Source organism: Cladophialophora psammophila (genome assembly GCF_000585535.1).
Source record: "Cladophialophora psammophila CBS 110553 chromosome Unknown aczJe-supercont1.4, whole genome shotgun sequence".
In the NCBI taxonomy this organism is placed as follows: Eukaryota; Fungi; Ascomycota; class Eurotiomycetes; order Chaetothyriales; family Herpotrichiellaceae; genus Cladophialophora; species Cladophialophora psammophila.
This window is the reverse complement of record NW_006912925.1, coordinates 1,759,189-1,782,543: the sequence shown is the minus strand read 5'-3', so window position 1 is coordinate 1,782,543 and position 23,355 is coordinate 1,759,189. Positions and strand designations below refer to the sequence as shown.

At 51.9% G+C, this 23,355-nt stretch overlaps 9 protein-coding genes across 9 annotated transcripts; 5 read left to right on the top strand and 4 right to left on the bottom strand.

The window, feature by feature from the left end:
• Positions 1-865: 865 nt before the first annotated feature.
• A1O5_03566 (uncharacterized protein) lies at positions 866-1,669 on the top strand (the record flags this gene model as incomplete). The annotated part of the gene is made up of 1 exon (XM_007744177.1): positions 866-1,669. One exon carries the CDS (start codon positions 866-868, stop codon positions 1,667-1,669), a length of 804 nt encoding a protein of 267 aa, XP_007742367.1.
• A 533-nt stretch (positions 1,670-2,202) lies between these two features.
• On the bottom strand, positions 2,203-4,223 carry A1O5_03565 (translation factor GUF1, mitochondrial; the record flags this gene model as incomplete). Its single annotated transcript, XM_007744176.1, has 2 exons — positions 2,203-3,466; positions 3,517-4,223. The coding sequence occupies 2 exons, from the start codon at positions 4,221-4,223 to the stop codon at positions 2,203-2,205; spliced, it is 1,971 nt and encodes a 656-aa protein (XP_007742366.1).
• Positions 4,224-4,439: 216 nt separating this feature from the next.
• On the top strand, positions 4,440-5,366 carry A1O5_03564 (mitotic spindle assembly checkpoint protein MAD2; the record flags this gene model as incomplete). Its single annotated transcript, XM_007744175.1, has 5 exons — positions 4,440-4,495; positions 4,541-4,642; positions 4,692-4,730; positions 4,780-5,028; positions 5,078-5,366. 5 exons carry the CDS (start codon positions 4,440-4,442, stop codon positions 5,364-5,366), a joined length of 735 nt encoding a protein of 244 aa, XP_007742365.1.
• Positions 5,367-5,807: 441 nt separating this feature from the next.
• Positions 5,808-10,682, top strand: A1O5_03563 (DNA-directed RNA polymerase III subunit RPC1; the record flags this gene model as incomplete). The annotated part of the gene is made up of 3 exons (XM_007744174.1): positions 5,808-5,905; positions 5,954-6,239; positions 6,279-10,682. 3 exons carry the CDS (start codon positions 5,808-5,810, stop codon positions 10,680-10,682), a joined length of 4,788 nt encoding a protein of 1,595 aa, XP_007742364.1.
• A 1,494-nt stretch (positions 10,683-12,176) lies between these two features.
• On the top strand, positions 12,177-13,205 carry A1O5_03562 (uncharacterized protein; the record flags this gene model as incomplete). Its single annotated transcript, XM_007744173.1, has 2 exons — positions 12,177-12,411; positions 12,466-13,205. 2 exons carry the CDS (start codon positions 12,177-12,179, stop codon positions 13,203-13,205), a joined length of 975 nt encoding a protein of 324 aa, XP_007742363.1.
• Positions 13,206-13,306: 101 nt separating this feature from the next.
• A1O5_03561 (uncharacterized protein) lies at positions 13,307-13,790 on the bottom strand (the record flags this gene model as incomplete). Its single annotated transcript, XM_007744172.1, has 2 exons — positions 13,307-13,484; positions 13,546-13,790. The coding sequence occupies 2 exons, from the start codon at positions 13,788-13,790 to the stop codon at positions 13,307-13,309; spliced, it is 423 nt and encodes a 140-aa protein (XP_007742362.1).
• A 93-nt stretch (positions 13,791-13,883) lies between these two features.
• Positions 13,884-15,355, top strand: A1O5_03560 (uncharacterized protein; the record flags this gene model as incomplete). Its single annotated transcript, XM_007744171.1, has 2 exons — positions 13,884-13,946; positions 14,105-15,355. 2 exons carry the CDS (start codon positions 13,884-13,886, stop codon positions 15,353-15,355), a joined length of 1,314 nt encoding a protein of 437 aa, XP_007742361.1.
• A 362-nt stretch (positions 15,356-15,717) lies between these two features.
• A1O5_03559 (uncharacterized protein) lies at positions 15,718-17,406 on the bottom strand (the record flags this gene model as incomplete). The annotated part of the gene is made up of 1 exon (XM_007744170.1): positions 15,718-17,406. One exon carries the CDS (start codon positions 17,404-17,406, stop codon positions 15,718-15,720), a length of 1,689 nt encoding a protein of 562 aa, XP_007742360.1.
• A 3,140-nt stretch (positions 17,407-20,546) lies between these two features.
• On the bottom strand, positions 20,547-22,194 carry A1O5_03558 (uncharacterized protein; the record flags this gene model as incomplete). The annotated part of the gene is made up of 2 exons (XM_007744169.1): positions 20,547-21,714; positions 21,773-22,194. The coding sequence occupies 2 exons, from the start codon at positions 22,192-22,194 to the stop codon at positions 20,547-20,549; spliced, it is 1,590 nt and encodes a 529-aa protein (XP_007742359.1).
• Positions 22,195-23,355: the final 1,161 nt, after the last annotated feature.

The following is a 23,355-nucleotide window of genomic DNA, read 5'->3' as shown; positions in this document are numbered from 1 at the left end:
CGAAGGGCCGGGCGAGTCTAAAAGCGGCGGCATCGCCCAGCCGACTTTGATGGCAGTTGGACTCGGAGTTCAAGGCCCACCTTAAACACTCCAAGGTCGAGATCTAATTCAAATAGCTGCACTCTTTAGCAGCCTCGAAATCATTCACTCACCGCAGAAGTCGTATCTTTAGTTTATATCCTGTAACGTCCGCCAAGAAAGACATGGGTGGATGGTGGAAGAAGAAAAGTGATCAAGTCCAGAAGAACAAGGCGCGTCTTGAGCACGTCGACGAAGCAGAGCGTGACATCACTCATCAGTCTTATTAGTTTCTCTTCACTTGTTCTTCCATCTCGTCCCAACGTCTGATTGATTTTGCCGTCTTGCGTCGAATTCATCTCCATTGTCACTGTTTAACTGAGTATGTCCGGCGTCAGATTAAGCCAAGCTTCCAAGCCTACCGTGAGCGTGACTGACCCTCCCAGAATCAGCACCGCCACCGGTGCAGCCTCAACTACAAATGTCGGCCTCCTTGTCGTGCAAGGCTGCTTTTCTTTATGCGACATTATTAAGTTAGGTCTCTTGAGCAGTGTTCATCAACGGCCGTGACCTCAGGAGACGACCTACCTGTCGGCTTCGTGTCTGTCAGTCCTGTGCGAGGCACGATGGAACTTGTGTGGGGTTGCACTTCACAATCATCCTTTGCACCTGGAACGTTCAGCATCTCTCAATCGCTTCTCCTACAAGTCGACATGGCGGGATATAGCCCGAAAGGTTAAGTGGGCCTTAATAACCATTATTGCCCCCAGAATATATACCTGGGATATACGACGCTGCTCGCACCCAGACTCAGAAGATGCAGAATCATGGATTTCGATGGTGGACAATGAAGCATTCGTTCTTCGGCGGCATGGGCGGATACGTATTGGAATACCAAAACGAGGGACGAATCATCATCAGACCGGCAGAAATTCGATGGCTAGCAAGCGAGAACTTGCCAGTGTTCCCAGAGATTGAATGCTCCGAGATCGACGGTGTGAGCAGGATGGACATCTTTCAAAAAGTTATCGCTACCACACAACTTATATGGTTCGCTCTTCAATTCATTGGCCGCGCCATCAAAGGGATGGAGTTCGCTCTCCCAGAAGTCACAACACTCGGCTTCATCACCTACGCGATTGTCATCCTGTTCTTTTGGTGGAAGAAGCCTAGTGGAGTTTCTACACGAACGAAGATCCGCTGCCCATCGATCAGTGATCAAGATATCGACAGAGTGCTCGTGGTCACAAAGGGTAAAAAGCAATCACAGAAACTGGAATTGCATTTACCTCAAACTGACTTCGGCGACGATGGCCTGAGTTGCTTTTTGTTGTGGTTGTCGTTGTGCCTGATTGCATCAGTTGGGGGATGGCACCTCGCTGCATGGAACTACTCGCTCCCCACCACAGTAGGGAGCATACTCTGGAGAGTGTCCAGCGTTTCCGTGGGTGTTGTGGTGATCGCTCTCTGTTTTCCATCTTTTTGGAACGAACCTGAGTCTTGGCTGTCAGATTGGACTTTGAATCTCTTGATACTTGCGTACGTGATAGCCCGTATGTTCCTCATTGTCGAGACAGTTATTTCGTTGCGTTCAGCGCCAGCAGGGATTTACGAGCGTGTTCGCTGGAGCGACTTTGTCCCTCATGTCTGAAAGGGTGTATATCGGTTTGGAGAACAGCTGGTGAGTTGGGCTTCTCCCTCGTTGCGTTGGTTGATATCCTAATGCCTACCGGACGTCTGTGACCCAAATATTATCACATACCTTTATCTTGAAGGTCACTGCTGTCCGAACTGTTTTTCCCCAACAACACGGAATCCATCAACACCCACCCTCGCTCTTTCTCTGCTCAGCCTTGACATGTCTTCAGTATCCTTTGCTGTTATTTGTCACAGTGTTGGGGCGCGCTGGTTCATACAAGCTTCAATGTCCACTGCATATTTGTTCGACTGGCGGCCCATTCCTACACTGTAATCTCCGCTATCTCCCGAGACAATGAAACATGTCCGTCACGGATTTGCTCAAAGTCACGAACTGTAGGTAATCCCACATCGACGATGCAGCAATACACTTGGACTGCCACGGAGCGAAAGATCGAATAACGGCTGGGGAGAAGCTGGAATATGAGGGTTGACTTTGTTCTGTGATGAATATACAGTCAAGGCTTAAAAAGCATTATCCTCTCCCTACTTCGCCAGAAATGCTTGAAAAGCTGAATGCTCAATAACAACATTGCCGACAGCTTTCAACTTCTTCCTCCCTTCCTTCTGCTTTTCCAACAACTTCATCCTCCTCGTTTTGTCCGCCGCGTGCAGCTTTGCAGTTACGTCCTTCCTGAACGGTTTCAACGTTTCCCGCGCAATGATCTGTCGACCTACGGCAGCTTGGATGATCACCTCGAACATTTGGCGATCGACATGTTCCTTAAATTTCTCCACCCATTGCTTTCCCACATGCCGGACTTGGGAGTGGTGCATAACGCGGGAGATGGCATCGACAGGCTCTTTATTAACCAGCAGTTGGAGCTTCACGATGTTGCTCACACGCCATTCGGCTTCTTCGTAATCAAGGGTGGCATACCCTTTCGTAGCCGACTTCAATTTCCCGAAGAAGTCGTCGACGAGGTGGGCCAGGGGCATCTCGTATTTCAGAATCACCTGAGAGGATGTGAAGTATTCCATGGACTTTTGTTCGCCTCGGTTGGCTTCGCAAAGCTCCATAACTTTTCCCAGATATTCTTCGGGGAAGGTCAGAGTTGCTAGAACGTAGGGTTCGCGAAGTTCTGCCACATTCTTGCGTGTTTCGTCGCCGTCTGGGAACTCGGCAGGATTCGTGATGACCTCTTCCTTGCCGTTCTTGTAGAGGACTTTGAATGGTACGGTAGGTGGGGTGATGATAATACTTGCCCCATGTTCTTGTCGAAGTCGGTCTTCAAAGACGGAGCAATGCAGCGTCCCCAGGAATCCCAGACGAAATCCAGCGCCGAGTGCCAGTGATGATTCCTTTTGGATAGTAACACTCCTATCGTTCAACAAGAGCTGGTTAATGCTATCTTCGAGGTGCTCGAATTCGCTTTGATCCACGGGAAATGCAGCAACAAAGACCATAGGTTTGGGTTCTTCGAAGCCCGGCAATGGCTTGACTTGCGTTTGGAATCCGACCTTCGTGTATGTATCTCCAATCTTGGCTTCGCTGCTCTTTCTCATCGAAGGATTGAAAAAGACATATCCAACTTGGCCAGCCCGAAGGACCTTTTGAGGTGTTTGATCTGGATACATAATACCGACCTCGCCCACAGTATACTTGAGGCCCGTCGCGAAAGAAAAGATCTGGTCTCCAGCACGAAGTTCGCCATCGAATATTCGCACCAGTAGAATGACTCCCTTGTAACTTGAATACCAGGAGTCTACCAGGAACAATCGCAGCGGTTTCGTGTGATCCCCGACGGGCCTGTCATAGTCAGCAAGGATGTTTGGACAAAGGCGCATCCTGCTACCTACGCTGGAATCTTTTCAATTACAGCTGGAAGGACGCTTTCCACGTTCAGGCCGGTCTTTGCTGAGACTAGGACAGCCGAGTCAGGGTCCAATTCGAAGGCATCATGCATCTGTTCCAAAGCCGTTGGAGGGTCGGCGTGAGGGAGGTCGACTTTATTGATGACCGGGATCAATGACAAGCCTTGTGCGAAAGCAAGATAGAAGTTGGCGACTGTCTGGGCTTGGACGCCTTGACTGGCATCCACCAGCAACAGAGCGCCTCCACAGCTAGCATAGCTTCGCGAGACTTCGGCACGAAAATCAACGTGGCCGGGAGTATCCACGAGATGAAGTAGATAATCCTCCCCTTTGTAGTTGTAAATCATGGAACATGTTTGAGCTTTTACTGTGATGCCCCGTTCTCTTTCCACATCCAGCTTGTCAAGAACTTGCTTGTTCGAGCCCGGTTGGATGGTGCCGGTCAGCTCTAGAAGTCGGTCGCTGAGTGTACTCTTGCCATGGTCAACATGCGCAACGATGCAAAAGTTACGATATCGCTCAATCGGGATGGCAGCGATACGAGTCTCGAGGTCGCCTGGAGGACTGTTATTTGACGCGGAGCAGAAAGCAGAGGTTGCAAAGGGCCGGATTCGGGGTCTATGCCGTGTTGAGGCAGAAGCGTTGCTTAACGCAGCTCTTCGCCGAGCAAAGATCTGCAGCCATGATCGCATGGGTCATAAGAATGAGGTGGTAACAGACATTGACCCTGACTGCGTGCTGGATCGTGCCCTCCATGCTGCGCTTGTGCTAGAAAAAAACTTGTCGTTCTCACGTGCAGAACCTGACTGCTGCCGATTATTGCCCGGTCAACAATCGGCACCAATACAAAACCTCCCAATTTTCGTCAACTGTGCCTTGCTCCGCAGTGAACACTCGACATGAGCAAGATGGCGGTCGAAAAGAAGGAGAAGTCGCAATTGCATAAAGTCGCTCTCAAAGGGAAGTTCGCATTGCCTGAAATGAGAATAACGTGCTAATGAATGTGCAGGGTCATCGAAGACAGTCGCGGAATTCGTAAGTGCATCCGGGTCGATCTCACCAGCGCCGAGGCTGAAAGAAAGCAGTTTGAATACTCGATAAACACGATACTGTGAGTTATGAAGTTGAAAATAGGGGGCCCATATACTGATATACCATAGATTCCAGAGAGGCGTATATCCTGCAGAAGATTTCACACCGTGAGCCGGATGGAAAGACCCGTGGGAAACATCTGACTGAGGATCGCAGGGTCAAAAAATATGGACTCAACATGCTCGTATCTTCGGACGATCAAGTCAAGGCATACATCAAGAAGATCATGTCACAGCTGAACAAATGGATGGTCGGAGGCAAGATCTCGAAGCTGGTGGTGGTCATCACCAGCAGAGAGACCGGTGAGCACGTTGAGAGGTGGCAGTTCGATGTCCAACTCTTGGGCAAGTTTTCGAAACAGCGATCCTCAAAAAAGGCGGTGGACAAGGAAAATGCAGCGCCCGAGTAAGCTACGCACAGAGAAGGCCGCAAGACAAGACTAACGAGGAAGCAGAGAGGTGGCAGCAGAGGAGACGGAACCCGAGAAGACCGAGGCCCAGATACAGGAAGAGATTCAGGCTATCTTCCGCCAGATCACAGCCTCTGTTACATTTTTACCGGTGTTGGATGGGAATTGCACATTCAACGTGTTGGTTTACGCTGATGCGGACTCGGATGTTCCTATTGAATGGGGAGACAGCGACGCCAAAGAGATCAAGAACGCGGAGAAAGTCCAACTACGCAGTTTCAGCACCAGCAATCATAAGGTGGACACTATGGTCAGCTACCGATTAGCAGAGTGAAAGTACCACGGTATTCTCGGGGAGGCATGGAGTTCCGGGGTCCTCTTGGAGCTGATGAGATTAATGATAGATGACAGAATAGGACTGGCAGCTTGAAGGATAAACAACCCAAATACTGATCTCGGTGCCACTCATGAGTCGAGCATGACTGATAATGGCCATGATTGACTCGGAGTGGCGAGGCTGCCCAGCCTTGTAGAGTGGGGTGAAAGTTGGAGAAACTTTTTGCGGTCGCCCACCATGGTTTCTCTACTCCTCCAGAAATGAGTGATTCACGCCGTCACATGCACTGCGCCTATCCTGCGCACGCACTATAAACATTCCGTCGCCATCGATCAGGGCTCATCTTATTGACCCAAGAAACAACGACCGCGCCGATGCCTGATCCTCCTTTGTGTTCCCTATTCCCACGTCGCTCACTTCGGTGATAGTGGAAGCAAGATGGCTGCAGCCACGCAGGTCCAGGATATCATCCTGGGAAAAGAGCAAGTGATAAATGACGTCCCCAAAGTGATCAAGGAACTTCAATTTGGCGTCTTGTAGGATCGACTGTGCCGAGAGTTGAAGAAAGATTCTAATGTCACTAGTTCTGATCAAGACATCATCAATCAGTCCGCCGTTGAACTCGTCGACCGCCGCTTATTCGATCTTGACAAGACACGCTCGGATGGAACACGTGCTATCGCTGAATATGGGCCCCTTGATAGGCGCATGGGAGTGTCGTCGAAGCAGAATACATGCGAGACTTGCGGAAAACATCTACAAGAATGCAACGGACACTTTGGACATGTCCGACTGGTCCTCCCGGTCTATCATGTCGGATATTTCAGAAAAGTCATCCAGATTTTACAGAGCATTTGCAAGGCAGGCACTGTGTTCAAACACATCGACACTAAGTACTGACCTTTTCAGGACTGTTCCTGCATTCTCCTCTCCGAAGCCGACCGCCGAAAATTCCTGAACGCGATCCGCAGATCACAGAATGATAGTCTGAAACAGACTGCTATTGTCAGACGGGTTGCGGACCAATGTAAAAAAACAAAGATTTGCTTTGAGTGCGGTGCTGTCAATGGCTTGGTTCGGAAAGCGACGACGAATTCCCTCAAGATAACTCACGACAAGTTCAGGTCTTATAACGCCTCCACTTCCGCCAAAAAGGTACCGCCGCCCGAGAAGGTAGCATTTGACAAATCCTTCGAGAGTGCAAAACTTGCAAATTCCGAACTCGAGAAGCATCTCAAGAAGGCAATGGACGACCTGACCCCTCTTCGAGCTTTCCGGCTGTTCCAACGAATCCGCCGCGCCGATCGTGAATTGCTCGGACTCTTCTCCGCGAGACCGGAATCTTTCCTTTGGACATATGTCCCTGCTCCTCCTGCGTGTATCCGGCCATCGGTAGGACAAGAGGCTTCAAGCACAGAAGACGATATCACCGCTAAGCTAGGAGACATCGTTGCTGCGAATGATGCATTACGCGAAACCCTTGAAAAGGGGTTACCCACCGTACAAATAATTGAGCACTGGGATTATTTGTCCCTGCAGCTGGCAATGTACATCAATAGTGACGTCCCTGGTCTGTCCAAAAATGACTCTGGCAAGCAGATCAGAGGGTTCGTCCAACGTCTTAAAGGAAAGCAAGGACGCTTTCGAGGCAACCTTTCTGGCAAACGTGTCGATTTCTCTGCACGAACTGTCATTTCCCCTGACCCAAATCTGCGCATTGATGAGGTCGCAGTCCCTGTATTGGTGGCAAAGAACATGACCTACCCGGAAGTGGTCAATGAGCTCAATATTGAAAAACTACGACAACGAGTACGCAATGGGCCTGATGTCTGGCCGGGAGCCAACCATGTGATTAAGAAGGAAGGATTTAAAAATTCTCTGAAGTTTGGCAATCTTCTCACCGCGAGTCATTTGAAAGAAGGTGATGTCGTTGAACGCCATCTCGAAGACGGAGATGTGGTCCTATTCAACCGCCAGCCGTCGCTGCACAAACTTAGCATCCTCAGCCATTTCGTCAAAGTTCGACCCCATCGGACCTTTCGGTTGAACGAATGTGTCTGCAACCCTTACAATGCCGATTTTGATGGGGATGAAATGAATCTCCACGTCCCTCAGAATGAAGAAGCTCGGACAGAAGCAATGCTTTTGATGGGTGTCAAGCACAACATCGTAACCCCTAAAAACGGTGAACCGATTATTTCGGCAATCCAAGACTTCATCACCGCGTCGTTCCTCCTGAGCAGCCTGGACCAATTCTTCGACAAAAAAACCTTTGTGACAATGTGTTGCGGGATGCTGGAACCTGAAACAAAGTTCCACCTGCCTCCACCTGCAATCATTAAGCCACAGACACTCTGGACAGGCAAGCAGGTTTTCAGTGTCTTGATGCGACCAAACAAGGAGTCGCATGTGAGGGTCAATCTTGATGCCGCTTGCCGAGATCACAACCAATACCACCCTGGCCTCCACCGAGACCTTCAAGATGACAGTTTCTTATGTGTCCGCAACTCAGAAGTGCTTTGTGGCAGGATGGACAAGTCGACGGTTGGATCGGGAAAGAAAAACTCGATCTTCTACATCCTCTATCGTGACTTCGGACCTGACGCCGCTGCCCAGGGGATGAATCGTTTGTCAAAACTCTGCGCTAGGTGGCTGGGCAATCAAGGTTTCACTGTTGGCATCAGTGATGTAACTCCGCCTGAAAAACTTGTCAAGGAAAAGGCCGATATGATAGCCAAAGTATTCGACGAGTGTAGCTCTTTCGCCCGCGATTCAAAGGCAGGCAAGCTGAAACGAAAGGCGGGCTTGGACAACGCAGGCACTCTCGAGGCCGAGCAGATCCGAGTGTTGAGTACGGTTCGAACCAACATTGCCGGGATTTTGACCTCTCAGCTCAGCAAACACAACACTCCGATGGTCATGGCAGTTTCGGGATCCAAAGGCTCAAACATCAATGTCGCTCAAATGGCGGCTCTGCTAGGACAACAAGATATTGAAGGGAAGCGTGTTGCCGATGGTTTTCAGGACCGTACCTTGCCGCATTTCCTGAAGCATGAACGATCACCTCCCTCGAAAGGCTTTGTTTCGAACAGCTTCTTCAGTGGCCTACTACCTTACGAGTTCTTGTTCCACGCTGTGGGTGGTCGAGTTGGCCTTGTGGACACTGCAGTTAAGACAGCAGAGACTGGTTACATGTCGAGACGACTGATGAAGTCTCTCGAAGATCTTTCTACTCACTATGATCGCACAGTCCGCAACTCGGCTTCCAACATCGTACAGTTTCGCTTCGGAGACGATGATCTCGATCCCGTCGATATGGAGGCAAGTGCGAAACCAGTCGATTTTGAACGCACCTATGCTCATGTTGAGGCGACCACATTCAATATGAAGGACGATGGTCTTAGAGATACCGAGATTTTTGGTGTCATGGAAGAAACTCTCTCGGCAAAGAGACGTCTGCTGACAAGACTCGAGCTCAATGGTGGTGAACTTCGTTATCATACTGATGACGACAGATTAGTCGACCAGCACGAGAGTAATCGAGCATTTTTACAGTCGATACATGATTTCGTCATGGTAAAGTCCCAGGCTTTCAACGAAGCGAGGGAGAAGAAGAAACAGTTTGCTTTACCACCCTCTGCAACAGGTTCTAAGGGAAAGCGAAAAGCTGCGGCTGGGCCGCATGAGGTGGGTGACGAAGAACCTGCGCCGAAACGACGTTTAGGGAAAAAAGGCGCCAATCCTACCGCATTGAAAGTTTCGAACAACCAAAAGCCCGTTTCAACAGACGAGCATGCACTGACCAAACCGCCTCCATCCACGAAAGATCGTTTTGAGCTCACGTCTAAGCTCTCTGAAAAGACATTGCAAGCTTTTGTCAATCTCTGCTTGGAGAAATATGAGCGGGCTCGCGTCGAACCTGGGCATGCAGTCGGGGCTGTCGGTGCACAGTCCATAGGAGAACCGGGAACCCAAATGACGCTGAAGACCTTTCACTTTGCCGGTGTTGCTGGCATGAGTTTGACCGCAGGTGTTCCTCGAATCAAGGAAATCATCAACGCCTCGAGGGAGATCAGTACGCCAGTCATCACTTGCCGACTGGAACGTAGAAGAGATCTATCAATACCTGAAGGCCTTGCCCGTATCGTCAAAGGCCGAATTGAAAACCTGTTTCTTGCAGACGTCACTTCCTGGATTGAAATACGCCACTCTTTGGATAAACCAAGTTGCATCTACCTCCAAATTTCATTAGATACGATTACAGAGCTCGGTCTAGATCTCACAATGGAGGACATCATAGTTGCTATCCAGAAACACCGACAACTCAAATCTGCTAAGCTGAGAATCCGGATCTCCAGGAAAGATGAGCTCAGAATCTCTACAGACTTTGCGATCAAGTCTACCAAGAGAGGATCAGCGGCAAAGGTTGACGAAGAAGGTCAGAGTGAGCGGCTCATTCGCCTTCAGACTCTCCGTCGCATACTGCCGCATGTACATGTTCTCGGCCATCCCCAAGCAACCAGGGCAGTGGTCATGGCGGAAGACGACCCACGATCAGATGAAATCAAGGCCATGCGGAGAGTCCTAGCAGAACAAGAGATGAAGACCGAGCAGCCACAATCAAGTACTGACGCGGAGGTCAAAGATGAGGCCACGAGCAAAAAAGCCACGGCTCCCTCAAAAGCATCCTCCTCAAAAGTTAAAGTCGAAGAGCCGACACCTTCCATCCCCCCAAGTTCCGCCCCTGAAAAAGACGCCGTGCCTGTCCAAATGCATAAAGTCATGGTCGAAGGCTACGGCCTCCGCTACTGTATGAACACCGAAGGCGTCGACCCCTACCATACCGAAACAAATTCCGTAATGGAAACCCTCCAGGTCCTCGGGGTCGAAGCCGCTCGCTCTAAAATCATCACTGAGATCCAGGAAGTCACGAAAGGTCTGTCAATCGATCCGCGTCACATGTACCTGTTGGCGGATGTGATGACATACAAAGGCGAGGTGTTGGGCATCACACGCTTCGGGTTAGCAAAAATGCGTGACTCCGTGCTACAGTTGGCCAGTTTTGAAAAGACGGCAGATCATGTCTTCGATGCCGGTGCCGCGGGCAAGGTGGACCGGATCGAGGGCGTCAGCGAGAGTGTGATTGTGGGCAAAACCATGGGCGTGGGCACCGGCAGTGTCGAGGTGGTGAGGTATTTGAATCTGAGTCGTGCCGTTGCCGCGGGCAAGATGGGAGGAGCGTTGAAGAAGAGAGAGTGTATTTTTGAGGAGAGTTGGGAGAGGGCGGTCAGGAAGGAAAAGAAGAGAAAGTGAGCACCGTGAGAATACGATTCGATGTCAATATCCCCTTTTTGAGGTGAAAAAGATGAATGGTTGTCGATATGATGATATGCAGTTGGAAAGCAACGTTGCGGTCTTCGCCAGATAGATACCTTGAGGGGAATAGGACTCGTCACCATGAGTTCGATGGACATGAACAAAAGATGGCGAAACATTGCAAGTGCAACAGATATCTCTTGCGGCTGAATCAGAAGAACATAGAATAACGCGAAGTGCACGAAGCGTCCTCCTGCAGTTGTTACAACCTTAGTCTTTTGTTCTTTCAAATGCCGGCGTTTGATATGTACAGAGCCGCCTCAAGCTTTTTCCCTCTCCTCTCCTAGCCTTGTCACATTGCTCACCCTCGAGGCCTCAACGCATTGCGCACTCCTAAGGTTACCGGTGTAGCTACGACAAAGTAGAGTCCTCTCCTTGGAAGTGACTCTCTGTCGACAATCCGCAGCCTCCCACGTCTTCTCCTAGCACAGCGCACGATGCGGCATCGAAGACTTAGAATCGCGTAAAGGCGTTTATTTAAAGCCTGCCTCCTTCGCCCTCTGGTCCTCGAGTCTTGCGTAGAGGTTGTCCCTCGCTCGTACGCGGGGTAGGTGGTAGCCATACCACCAGAGGTAGCCGAATGTTGTGCCGAGACCTATATATGTTTCAATCAGCGATATGCTCTGCGGTGGTTTCTGGTCCGGGAGCTTCGTCTTGCTTCTCCAAGGATTCACGGGTCTCAGATAGTTCGGCAGAGACGGAAGCAAAAGTTGATCATCGTTTGTGAGATCCATCTCTTGAAAACGTGAAAGAAGACTAAACCGATACTGCAAGACCGGAGGAAAAGCTCGAAGGGCAGATCATACCGAGCGCAATGCTGATATCCAAAACGAGACCTCGTCGAAGCATCTGCACAAGTTACCCTTTGTTAGCTTTGAAGCTCCGCATCAATTTCGAGGGCAATCCCAGATGTTTCGTTTCCTATTAAAGGAGGATGTGTGCCGGAGAAGGGCGGGGGGAAAGACGCACTCCTGTAATCGGTTTGATCGCCATTGTTCTGGTCTGGCTCTGCTCGAGCTCAGTTCTTCCTCTAAATGTTGGTAGGCCCCGACTCTGAGAGGCAATTCAAGGTGAGGATGAAGTTGGGAGACGAATAAAAAGGGGAGGAGTAGAAAGGTAGCTAAGCAGAGTGGTGGTCTGATACAAAGTAGCTTGTGAAGCTCCTTCAAGATCCGCAGTCCAATTGAGATTCTAGGGCCCGCTGGGCCTGAAAGCAGCCTTGGCACCTTATGTAATTCTCAGCCTCGTCGATTCACTTTCCCTCTTGAGTTCCTCTCGCAGTCAACTCCCTGCGCTGCCTTTCCCCATACCGGAAAGGGAGTTGATCGCGGGTTGTCGCGGGCAAAGGTGATACAGAACTGAGATCGCAGACCAAAAGCACGCCCTTTCCCGATCCTATATTCAATTATTCTGTTCTGAAATTCCTGGCCAATGTTCACCACCTCGCCAAAGAAGAAGATCCCATACCATCACCACCATGGCATGCGACACAAACATCAGACCGTGCCCACCTCGGAACCAGCGTTGCTAGCGCAAGAGGTGGTCGATGATTTACTCGTGCTGTCTATAAAGGCGATATGTGAAGAGGAGGCACAGAGGCAAGGCATCAAGAATCCGGTAATTGAGTCGGTGGCATTGGAATCCTTAGCAGCAGCCATGGACGAATGTAGGATACTCTACGTCACGGCAGCACGGCGTACATGCTGACTTACTTTGACAGTCATGCTCCAATTCCTGTCCAAGGTCCGACGCTCCATGACCGCAGCCCGGCGAATCTGTCCCATCGCCACCGATTTCGAGGCCGCAATCGATGTTCTCGACGTCCCTCGGCCCGACGACCAACTCGGCCCTTATGAGACTCAACCCTCCGTCAACCCCCCTTTACTACCGACGCCACCTCCTGAAGATGAATTCCACAATCTCGTTGAACTTCCAGCATCATTCCTCGGTCCCGGCTTGGACGGCCACGGCGAGTTGAAGAAATTCTCCTTCTCAACCAAGGGATTGCCCGAGCTGCCCTCTGCACATACCTACAAGGATACACCCGTCTACCCGGAACGACAGTCTGATAGTAGGAAGATGAGAGAATTGGCGACCCAGGAAGGGAAACTTGGTGAGCAAGCACTGCGGAAGTTGGCTGGGGCTGTTAAATTGGATGCTGCTCATCCACTCGAAGTGGAGGGGATATCTTCCAGGCAGAAACCTTCCACGATCATCCGGCGCAAGAGGTGGAAGACCGCAGTTGATCTATCGGAAGAGGCAGTTTTTGAAGAAACCCTGCGCGACTTGCTGGCGAAAGAGCCTGGCGGTTTTGAGCTAGGACCGATCGTCAATTGCGAGAAGGCGTATCGAATGCCGGAAGAAGTGATGGTGAAGAGGCGGGCACCGACCAACAAGTCCACCTCGGATAAGCGGAGCAGCTCAGGATTGGACGGAGGCGACGTGGTCATGCGACTGTGATTTCCAGCATTCTTGATGCTTTTGCAGCGTTGGCGTTTGGGCGGTCTTCCAGATTGGATGGGACGAAGTTGCATATGATACCCCAGGCAGAACAAATGGAATCACTTTTTGGGCCACAACGAGCTCCAATAGGTCGTGAGCACATTTTCCGACGACTCGCCCTCAGGAGGCTTTGCTTCGCTCTGCAGTGTCGGCTGTGGATTCGCCGGTGGTTTCCAAGCGTGTTGACCTTCCCACGCTGTTGTCTCGACATGGAACACCTTTCCACCCTGAACGCATCTACATAAAACAAGCTGTCAGCACCCCAGAGAATCGTCACTTCTCCCGTGTAGTCACGTACTTTCTAAACAGCCTCACAATGGGGAAACACTCCATCCTGGTGGACCCGGTTTCGCTCGCCAGTGCCCTTTCGTACTGCTGCTTGACCGTGGTGCAGCTGTACTGGACCAATTCCATCAACTCGCAATCCCGCTTGAGGTCGAAGTCCTGCGGCAGTTTGCGAGATTTTTCTTTGTAGTTGACGCTGTGCGAGCGGACGCGCTGGTCGAGTTCGGAAACGGGGAAAGGGTGTTCGGGCGGAGCCATTTTCTGAAGAACTTCCCAAGGATTTTTCCTTCGATAACTTTCGATCATCGACGAACTATCTCACACGCGCGTGTCTATCATGGCGGCGTCGTCATGTCAGCAGGACAATATGGAGCTCGCCTCCTCGAAGAGGTAAAGGAAGAGACTCTCGAGCAGGTAAATAATTTCAGCATCAAGCGAATCTTTTTGCAAAGCTCCGCTTCACCTTCCCTGCCCCATTTCACTCACAGCCTTGTTCATACTTCCGCATTCAAGAGTCAAGACCGCGATCACATACGTCAATGTCCTAATCATCGTCTTCTATTGCCTCACAGTTCCTAGCGGAGCTCAGATGTTCGATAGACCCTCGGCCGAGATCTGTCCTGGGAGTTCCACAGCTGGACAATCTGCTCGAATCACTTCGCTACCCAGCAGCTGAAAGAACACCAGGAAATCCGCAATGGCCTTCCTCATCCACACCAACATCTCCAGCACTGGACGACAACAATAACAGCACCAGCGAGGGAGAGCAGAGCGACAACGAGGAGATATCTCCTTGCCGACCTCCACTCCGGGCGTTCACAGATCAAGCCAAACCGGCAACGATCGAACTCAGCAGTGCTAAATCGGCCTCCGGCAAGACCTCTCTGCTCTCCTATCTCTGCGCCATATCGGTCCTTCCGAGAGATCTGGGCGGCAACGAGTCGATGGCTGTGTACGTCGACGCCGACGGACGGTTCTCGGCTACAAGACTGGCTCAGATCATGCATCACTGCATTCAACTTCGTCTCCTCTGTATAGAAGCAGGAACTCCTTCTGCTGTTAATCCTGTCTTTGCAGACTCTGGTAATATCCAACAAACCATCCGCTCATCCCTAGACCATGTACACGTCTTCCGTCCGCAGTCGTCGGGCCAGCTGATCTCCATCCTCTCCTCTCTACACACCTATCTCCTCGACAGATCGCGCCATCGCAGTATGCATCGCCCACTGGGCCTCATCGTGCTCGACTCAGCGACTGCGTTCTACTGGCAAGACCGAGCCGACCAGGCAATGGCGAGGCTCGAATTACCACCTTCTGCAACGGCGGCCGAAGGACAACGGTCCAGGGCCGCAGAGACGATCGCGAAGCTCAAGGCCCTCCAAGAGAGGTTCGAATGTGCCGTACTCTTGAGCACCACCACCGCCACCACTACCTCCACCCCTTTTTCATCACCGTCGACGCGGACCCAGCATGAAACAACCTCCGCCAACACCCCCCCGGAGCCCGCGAATTCGGACACTCGCGTTATCTCCCCGTGGACATCCTACGCCACCCTCTCCCTATTGCTCGCGAGGACGCCCGTCTCGCAGTTCCCCCCGCAGATGGGCATCGAAGAGTGCTTGCGAGATCGGGACAGACGGCTCGAGGCCGTGCGGAGGGGGAGGTTTGTAGCTACCTTCCTCGGCGGTGCGGCGCCTGTACGTGCACACGGGAGGGGGGAGAGGGAGCGCCAGAGCGAGGGCGGGAGAGGAGGAGGAGGAGGAGGATGGGAGACAGGCGCGTTCGGGTTCCGGAGCACCGCAGACGGCGTGGAGATCGAGTGAGGGCGAGATTCGTTCGTCTGGTTTATTCATTTCACATGCCCCCTCCCTCTTTCGCCCCCGGGGAGGGCGACACACATAGGTGTTCTGAATGGGATTTGCAAAAGACCCTCTCAAATAGGCTGGTGAAGACTTCTGTTCGAGGAATATGTAGTCTTGCGGTATCTGAAAACATGGTATGTGGACGCCTCTATTTCCGTTCCAAATAATCCGTCCCATATATACATCTGCCTCATCTCGTCGTGGTCTATGTATGAACAATGGTCTGATTGGAATCAACCATTCATTTCTTGTCCAGGCGGCCATGGTTTCGAGCTCCAACATTGGCGCCATCTTTCCGTTGACATCCACATTCACACAGTCCCTCAAGAAGAGTGGGCGTGCTCCTTGTCCCCGACCACTTCCCTCGCACACGCTTTTCTGCACTCCTCGAAAACTCTCACTTGTCTCGCCACCTCCTCCAGCCTACCGAGAACCTCCTTGTTTCCCTTTGCAAATCCATAAATTGCGTACGGAATCCCTGTCTCTTTGCAGAATTCTCGCACATATACCTGCGCTTTTCGAAGGTTATGTCTTGGAATCCTCGGGTATAAGTGGTGGACGGCCTGAAACTGTAATCCGCCGTGGATAAAGTCAAGCCAAGGCGCGCAATCGACATCCATGGTGGTTCGGAGCATCTTCTGCGGGAAGGATTCGTGCACGCCCATGTCGGTGGTCGACATGGCGAAGTGGGAAAGCGTGATTTGAACATGGAGCGGCGCTGTGACCATATGGCTGACCATGACAAATACGAAGCGGTCCCAGGCTGTCGGGATGGAGCAATACACAATTCCGTACCCGTACCAAGCCCAGAAGACGAATTGCCCCAGTATTTCTAGGTAGCGATGCCACCACGCAGGTCCCTTTTTGGGGGCTTGGCCCAGAAAGAGATATTCCCAAGAGAGACGGTAGAGATTGAAGCGGCCCAAGAGGAGAAGTGGGTAATACAACCAGTGCTGTTTCGCAATGGCCAATTTTGCGATGCTATCGAAGTGCATGATTCGATCATAGTAACTGGAGCGCAACGACGAAAAAAACCGGGTGGAGATAGCAAAAAAGGGCATGTGTTCGATATCTGGATCATGTTCAGGCGAATTTGTAACGATGTGGTGGACGTTATGATTGCGTTTCCACCAGCCAATAGACAAGCCACCGAGGAAGTCGGCGATGAAGATTCCAACACAGGTGTCGACGTGGAAGTTGTGCGTGATGCCCATATGTCCGGCGTCATGGGCGGTAAACACCAATTGGTGCCAGAACATGCCGAGAAGGGCGCCAGAGAGAGCGTAGTGGGAGTAGTGGAGGGCGAGGAGAGACGATGCGAAGAGGAGGATATAGCGGCAGCATTCAATCCCGTAGGCACCGTACGGGCAGTCGTAAAGACCGGCCGCTCGCATCTGAGCATCGAGTTCCCGGTATCTGGCGACAATCCGATCCTGCGAGTTGTAGTCTAATGACGGATATTTGAGGATGTCCGACGACTTTTCGGCTGAAAGCTTCATCTGAATGGGATCAGTGTCGACGGTCGTCTGCTCATCTTCCGAAACTGAAGAAGTCGACGGCGACGAAACCATTCGTTCTCGAGTATCGACAGGATCGAAGATGGGGGACGGAGGTGCAGTACTGTTGCTGGAAGAGCTGAGAGCGCCATCCGTCTGGGAACCCGCGTCCTCTTCTTCCTCCACCTCGTTCTCATCTTGAGCCTGGGTGTATGGCCTGAAATGCCCACCCTGTATGGGAGGCAAAAAGTTGATCCATCTCCCCTCGATCCTCCCAATGCCGAACTTCAGCATGTGCGCCTGCGCCTCGAGGGAGTGAAGTGCACGAATCTCATCGGTTCCATCTCTTCCGACCATGTGCAAGATGGACTTGTCACCGCCAGGGTGAAAGGGCAGCCAGGCATCAGCCTTGATCACCCGTCCATCGAGGATTATGATCTTTCTTCCCTCTGCAATCAGTCCCTCGATTTCTCGCCGTGACCAAACGCGGTCCCTCGAGGAGGTCTCGACGGTCATGGGGCGGTCGTACGGTGGTATGTCGATATCGCTGAAGGGTTAAGATGCCATTGTGAGAGAGAGAGAGAGAGAGAGAGAGAGAGAGAGGTCGGTGAGTCGGAAGTTGCCTGATGATGGAGCTATTGTCACCGCTGTAGTTGGAAGCTCGCCCCGCCCAAGTTTCCCTGAGGTACCTAGCAACCCCAAACAGCCCACCAGTCACACCAGGCCCACAGGCTGCACATAGAGCAGCAAGTACCTCGTACTGAGTAATTGCAGGGTACGCCGTCCTCATAAACACCCGCTTCAGCTGCACCATCTCACAACATTTATGCCTAGCAATAGCAACGGTAAGTCGTCGTTGGAGCTGCTGTAAGATTTGCTGATGCATCTAGGCTATTCCGAGAGCATTGCGGACGGGATCAGATCTCGGAAGCGCTGGTCAAATCCATGACTTCCGAAGAGAGGACCTTGCTTCGATCATATTAGCATGAGGCTGTCGTTTCTCAACACAACCATCAAGGCACCGTCGGCAAAATCAACGAGGATGTCACGCGTTGCGGTCTTGTATCAAGCCTGCGACCCGCCGGTCATCAACGGTGTCCGCAAACCCCGGAAACCAGGAGGATATCAAGACTCAGGGGCTGACATCGCCTTCGTGCTTGAATCCAGAAGAGATATTGCGGTCATTACTGCAGAGGCGAGTCCAGACTCGAGGTGAGACGAGGGTTGGTGCTTTCCACATACGGAGACTCGCATTCTGGCCGCTATCGAGCGAGGCGCAAACATTCTATAGGCGAACACGATTCTCTTTGCTTCACACCCGCTACAGACATCGTCCGCTCTTGACAAATACGCAGCTGAGGTGAAAGTGGTGGGCCAACCACCTCGACTCGTTGAGCAGTACGACGACAAAAAATACGTCAATCATCTCCTCCGCGAGCATGGCGGCTTTGCCATACCTCGCTCGTGGACCGTAGATTCCACAACGTCGCCCAGTCTTGAATCCTTGCCATATCCGATTGTTGCCAAACCGATCCGTGGCCGAGGAAGCCATGGGGTCAAGGGTGTACCGTACCCTGGCGGATCTATCAGCACATTTATCTGCCTTGTTCAAAGAAAGCCCGGTCGCCATCCCTCGCGACGGAGGGTGCGGGAAAACTAGACAGTTTCCCAGCACAAGTACAAGTACAAGTACGTGTACTAGCCCAGTGGTAGTCATAGATATGATGAACCTTTGACAATCCCCTGCACCCCTTCCCCGCCGACATTCTTCTCCATCAGCTTGACCTCGTCGGCGGCCTTGGCCTTGTAAATACCGCTTGGCCCACCACTCGGCCACGTGGTCGGCATAGCCTGCAAAGAACACGCCCGCTACTATGACAGCGAGGGCCGTGACGATACCCGTCACAGAGTGCCGTTGGGTAAACCATAGCGCTTCCGTGCGTTGTGCCGGAAGAGGACATGGTTGGTTGTGTGCTGGAGTATATATATGTGTATATCGACAATACTGAATTGCAATGCAATGCGGTGCGGTGCAATTTCTTAGCACTGGATGCCACCAACGTTCGGTATACGAAGCAGCGAGAGCGCGTGAGAAAGAGAGATGGAAAATCTACGCCGAACTCAATAAATGCAAACAAGCCGCTTTCTAGCCTGCTTGGTGTTCCGATATATCTCTCGCTCTATCTACGATCCGCCTTAATTTGGCGTCTGGTGTTGCTTGGACGTCATCACCGTCACCTCCATTCAGCACCCACGCCGTATGGAGCATGGGTTGAACAGGTGGTTCGGGAAGCAGCTTCTTCGCTTACATTCGAAATCTATCTAGTCTCTCTTCCGCAACAGCCCCTACACCCTTTTCACGCTAGATTCCAAAAAGACATATAAACGATCACTAGCCCGATGCCACTCACCCATCATGCTGATCTTCTTTAGGACGGAGTCCAGAATTCCCAATCTCGATCAAGAGAGGATGCTCCGGGGGCCGTAGTCGAGGCAAGTCTTTCAGAGCCTGGTGGTGCGGAGTTGTTGCCGGTACACGGCCCAGTGCTCCCACGCTCGGTGTCATGTCCGCGCCGCGAACGCATTTCAGGCGTCGCCTCGCTCGAGTCGACCCTATAGTTTTCATATTGTTGCATCGAGCCCTCCATAGCATCGGTTTTTTCTTTGCGGTACGATGCTGGTGGTGGCTTTCCTTTGCCGCCAGCGTCGCCAGTGCGTCCGTGCCTTGCAAAAGGTTCTGTGGGCTCTCTCAATCCAGTGAGCCACCTTCCACTGGTCGTACAACATCCGAAAGAGCCCAAATAAGAAGGAACCGCATGCTGACATCATGGCAAGATACTTAGCAATCAAGACCTTTTTGCCCTAGCCTGATGACGCAGAGCTAGTGCAGAAAGTCAACCATGCCTACCCGGAGATCTGAGGCGATGAAGGGTTTCAACTGCATTGGTTACTTGAGACGGTTGCATATTTGTCGCGAATTCGCTCGTCTGCGTGAGCTGGAAGTTTGAGTCTGGTGGGTAGACAGCAGTAAGCTCTAGCTGCAAAGCCATCGGTGCCACATTCACTTCTCGTTTCTATAAAATGGTAGAAACATGTCCCAGGAGGCCGGAAACGCAGGCATACGTGGAATAGATGGTTTGGCCACAATTTGGATGCTGTGACCTTCTGCAAATGTGACTGCAACTTCCTAGCCAATGTAGGGTGTCCCGTTCACTGGGAGGTGTGGTGTTGATGAGACAGGGCAAAGCCAGGTCGGATTCGAGCGAGCTGGCCGACAGCACATCTTTCACTCTGTTTGGAGCTCCACTGGTCGCAATTGGAAGGAATGGAGATCTCTGTTTCCTAGTGGGTGGGCCAACAGGTAGAGAATAGACGTGCGCCGGGGTCAAGTTCAGCGTGTTTTAAAGGCGACGATGAGAAGCGCACCCGATTCCAATGTCATGACAGCGTAATGTGGACGAGGGCTGAAATGAAGAATAGAGGATGAAGAGGGTCCTCGTTTCTGATGTTGTGAAAGATGCTTCATGAGGGGTGTCAAAAAAGAGAGTGCGACATGAGAACTTCGATCGGACATGCTCAACATGCTACTCAATACAACGACTGTCCTCCTGGAAGGCAGCTGCGATCAGATTTTCTATAACGCCATGGGAGTACCTTCAGTTGGTGGGTGCTTCGTGGAGACGGACAGGGAGGCGCAACGGCGCAGTGGTGAGGCCGTATGAATGGCGCACGATTGGATCAGTCTCGTAAGTCTCGATGCCGTCGAATTTCTGCAGCATGCGGACAATGACATAGCCAGCTTCCGTCAGTGCAAACTGCTGCCCAAGACAAATACGAGGTCCGCCGTTGAATGGTAGGAATTCCCAGCCCGGCCGTCGCCCGATCCATCTATCGGGCTTGAATTCTTCCACGTCCGGTCCCCAGATATCTGCCCTGTGATGCATAACATGGACCGAATAGTTGACTTCCGTCCCCTTTTTGACATAGATTGGCGAGGTGCCGTCTGGGCCTCCGCCGTGGGGGAGCGTTGTATCCCTTGTGGCGCGGCGACTGTTGAAGGGCACCGTGGAGAAGACTCGGAGGGTTTCGGACAAGACGTGTTGCAAATAGGTGCACCCCTTGAGAGTTTCAAAGGTGATGGCCTTGGGGTCTTCGTAAGTGCCAAAATCCTCCAATATGGTTTCGCGCAGCTTCTTGAAGACCATGGGATGCCTGACCAATAAATAAAACGTGAATCCAAGTAGACCCGCAGTCGTATCACGACCGGCGAGGAGGATGTTCAGGAGTTGGCTTCGGAGCTCGATGGGGTCCCGAGTCTGTTGTACAAGCTCCTTCAAGAAGATGTACTTCTCCTTCTTGTGGCCCTTTTCCAGGTTGTGTTCGTTCAGCGACGAGAGGTCGGTGGTCAGAGCAAGATTGACGTAGTAGTCAGCAAATCTATGAACCTCCTTGCAGTTCTCATAGAAGTGCTTGGGGCTGTAAAGCCAATACATCTCGGCCAATCGTCCACGGACGCCGAGAGTCATAGTACCGCCATCAAAGCAGGATGCGAATGACGTCCAGTCCAGCTCACCAGGTTTCCGAGTCTTTTGAGTATAACCCGGCAAAGCCGTGAGTTGCGAGTCGACGCTCTGGCCGAACAGAAACTCGGTGGCAGAGTCAAGCGTCAACCGGAAGAAGAGTGGGGACAGATCAACTTGACCAGTCCAGCCGTTTTCTGTGGTGAGATGTCTAAACATGTCCTGAACATGGACTTCTTCCAGTTGCAAATCGGCGACTTGTTGGCGCGCGAACTGGGGGCGGAGAAGAGCACGAGAATGTTCCCTACAACTGCGTCAACAGGGGTTGCAACATTTACGCTCATGGAGGAATGTAAGCTGACCATGCCTTGCCATCACTGGTGAAGATGCCATTGCCCAGCATGGGGAAGAAATTCCCACGACGCTGTTCTCCAATCTCGAAGTCATTGAACTGAGTTGCCAGCAGAGCCTGGATGTTTTTGGGATCCGAGGTCACATAGCCCATGGTTCCCAACATATTTTGTGCCCATGTTGCTCTTTTTCCAGTCCTGTTATTGTAGACGTCGAGAAAATAGTTGGGAACAACATTGTTCTTGTCGGCCTGAATGATTTCCCAGACCAAGTCAGTGCCAAACGGCCAACGGTAAGGACGCTCCCAGGCTGGTTGACATCCAAGCTCTTTGGCCTTTCTAGCGTGGTAGCGCTTTGCAAGGAAAGAAGCTACTAGGAAATAGACGATCGATACTCCGAGCAGGCCGAGGCCCAGTGTGAGATAGTGGTTCATTTTCGATCCGAAGCCAGTCTGAACGAGAGCGACACAGCTGAGTTCCAATGGAGCACCCGAGTTATTGAAGAAATAACAAAGGAGGATCAAAGCGTCGAGATGTCAGCAATTTAAAAGGATAATGGGTGATACCGCGCGCATGGGTTCAGTTCGCCGGATGGCTTGGGAGGGGAGGCGATGCTGGTCACCGCGCTTGTAACGGGTTCCAACTTGGCTTAGGCCGTCATGTAACAGCTCGTACTCGATGCTCTTCACCTGCCAAGTACGGCGTCGTCGACGTGTCAGATGTGTAATGTTCTCGTATACTTGTACACAGGAACGGCGTGAGGGGCCAGTTCGTTGACCAAGGAGACGGAGGACAGAACCACCCATTGCCAATTGGGGTTGATCGTTGCTTGCGTGGATAAGGGCAGGGAAGCGCAGGGAGCACCAGGTCGGTGCCAGGGTAATCTAGGTGATCTGAGTGGTCTGGGTGGTCTGGAGGCCTGAGTCAGTACTTTTGGGTCTCCCAAAGTGGTTTACACACCCCACAGACATCAGCAAGGGCCCAGCGAGGGTTGGTGCATGAATTGATAGCTATTCCCCGCCTCACGACCGCGCGCGGCCTCTCTAACTGTGCTGTCATTGGAGGGACCCAGATTCGGGAGCATCAGTTAGACCGACTCGACGACGGCCTCTAGCAATGAATTTGCCCTTCTAAGCGACTTCGGAATCCTTGGGTCTGGGGTTGTGAAGGTCAGGAGACTCTTTACTCCGCGTTCGTGATTGAGGGGTCAATACGCGGTAGGAAGGAGGATACGAGTTGGATTGATACGAGGGTGACGGAAGGGTGTGCCCAAGTAGCCGAGCATCTGCCGGTCACACAGACTTTCCTCGGTCTTCGCACCAGGAGGGACCTTGTTGGAGTGAGATAGAGGGCCTGGATTGCAATCTTGTCGTACGATTTGGAGGAAGGGGAGTTGCTACAGTAGTCATTCGGTGGAGGCTGACGCACGAGGTCTTGTCCAGGCAATTGGACGCATTCAGATCGAGATATCTCTGCATTACGCGGCTGCGAGGCCCGTACTTAGGAAACCCGCCGCTCAGACGAGCCTATAACTTGAAGCGCTTCGGAAACGATGTTTCAGGCCCTTGGTGGCGAGTGCTCGGACTCTCAATAGC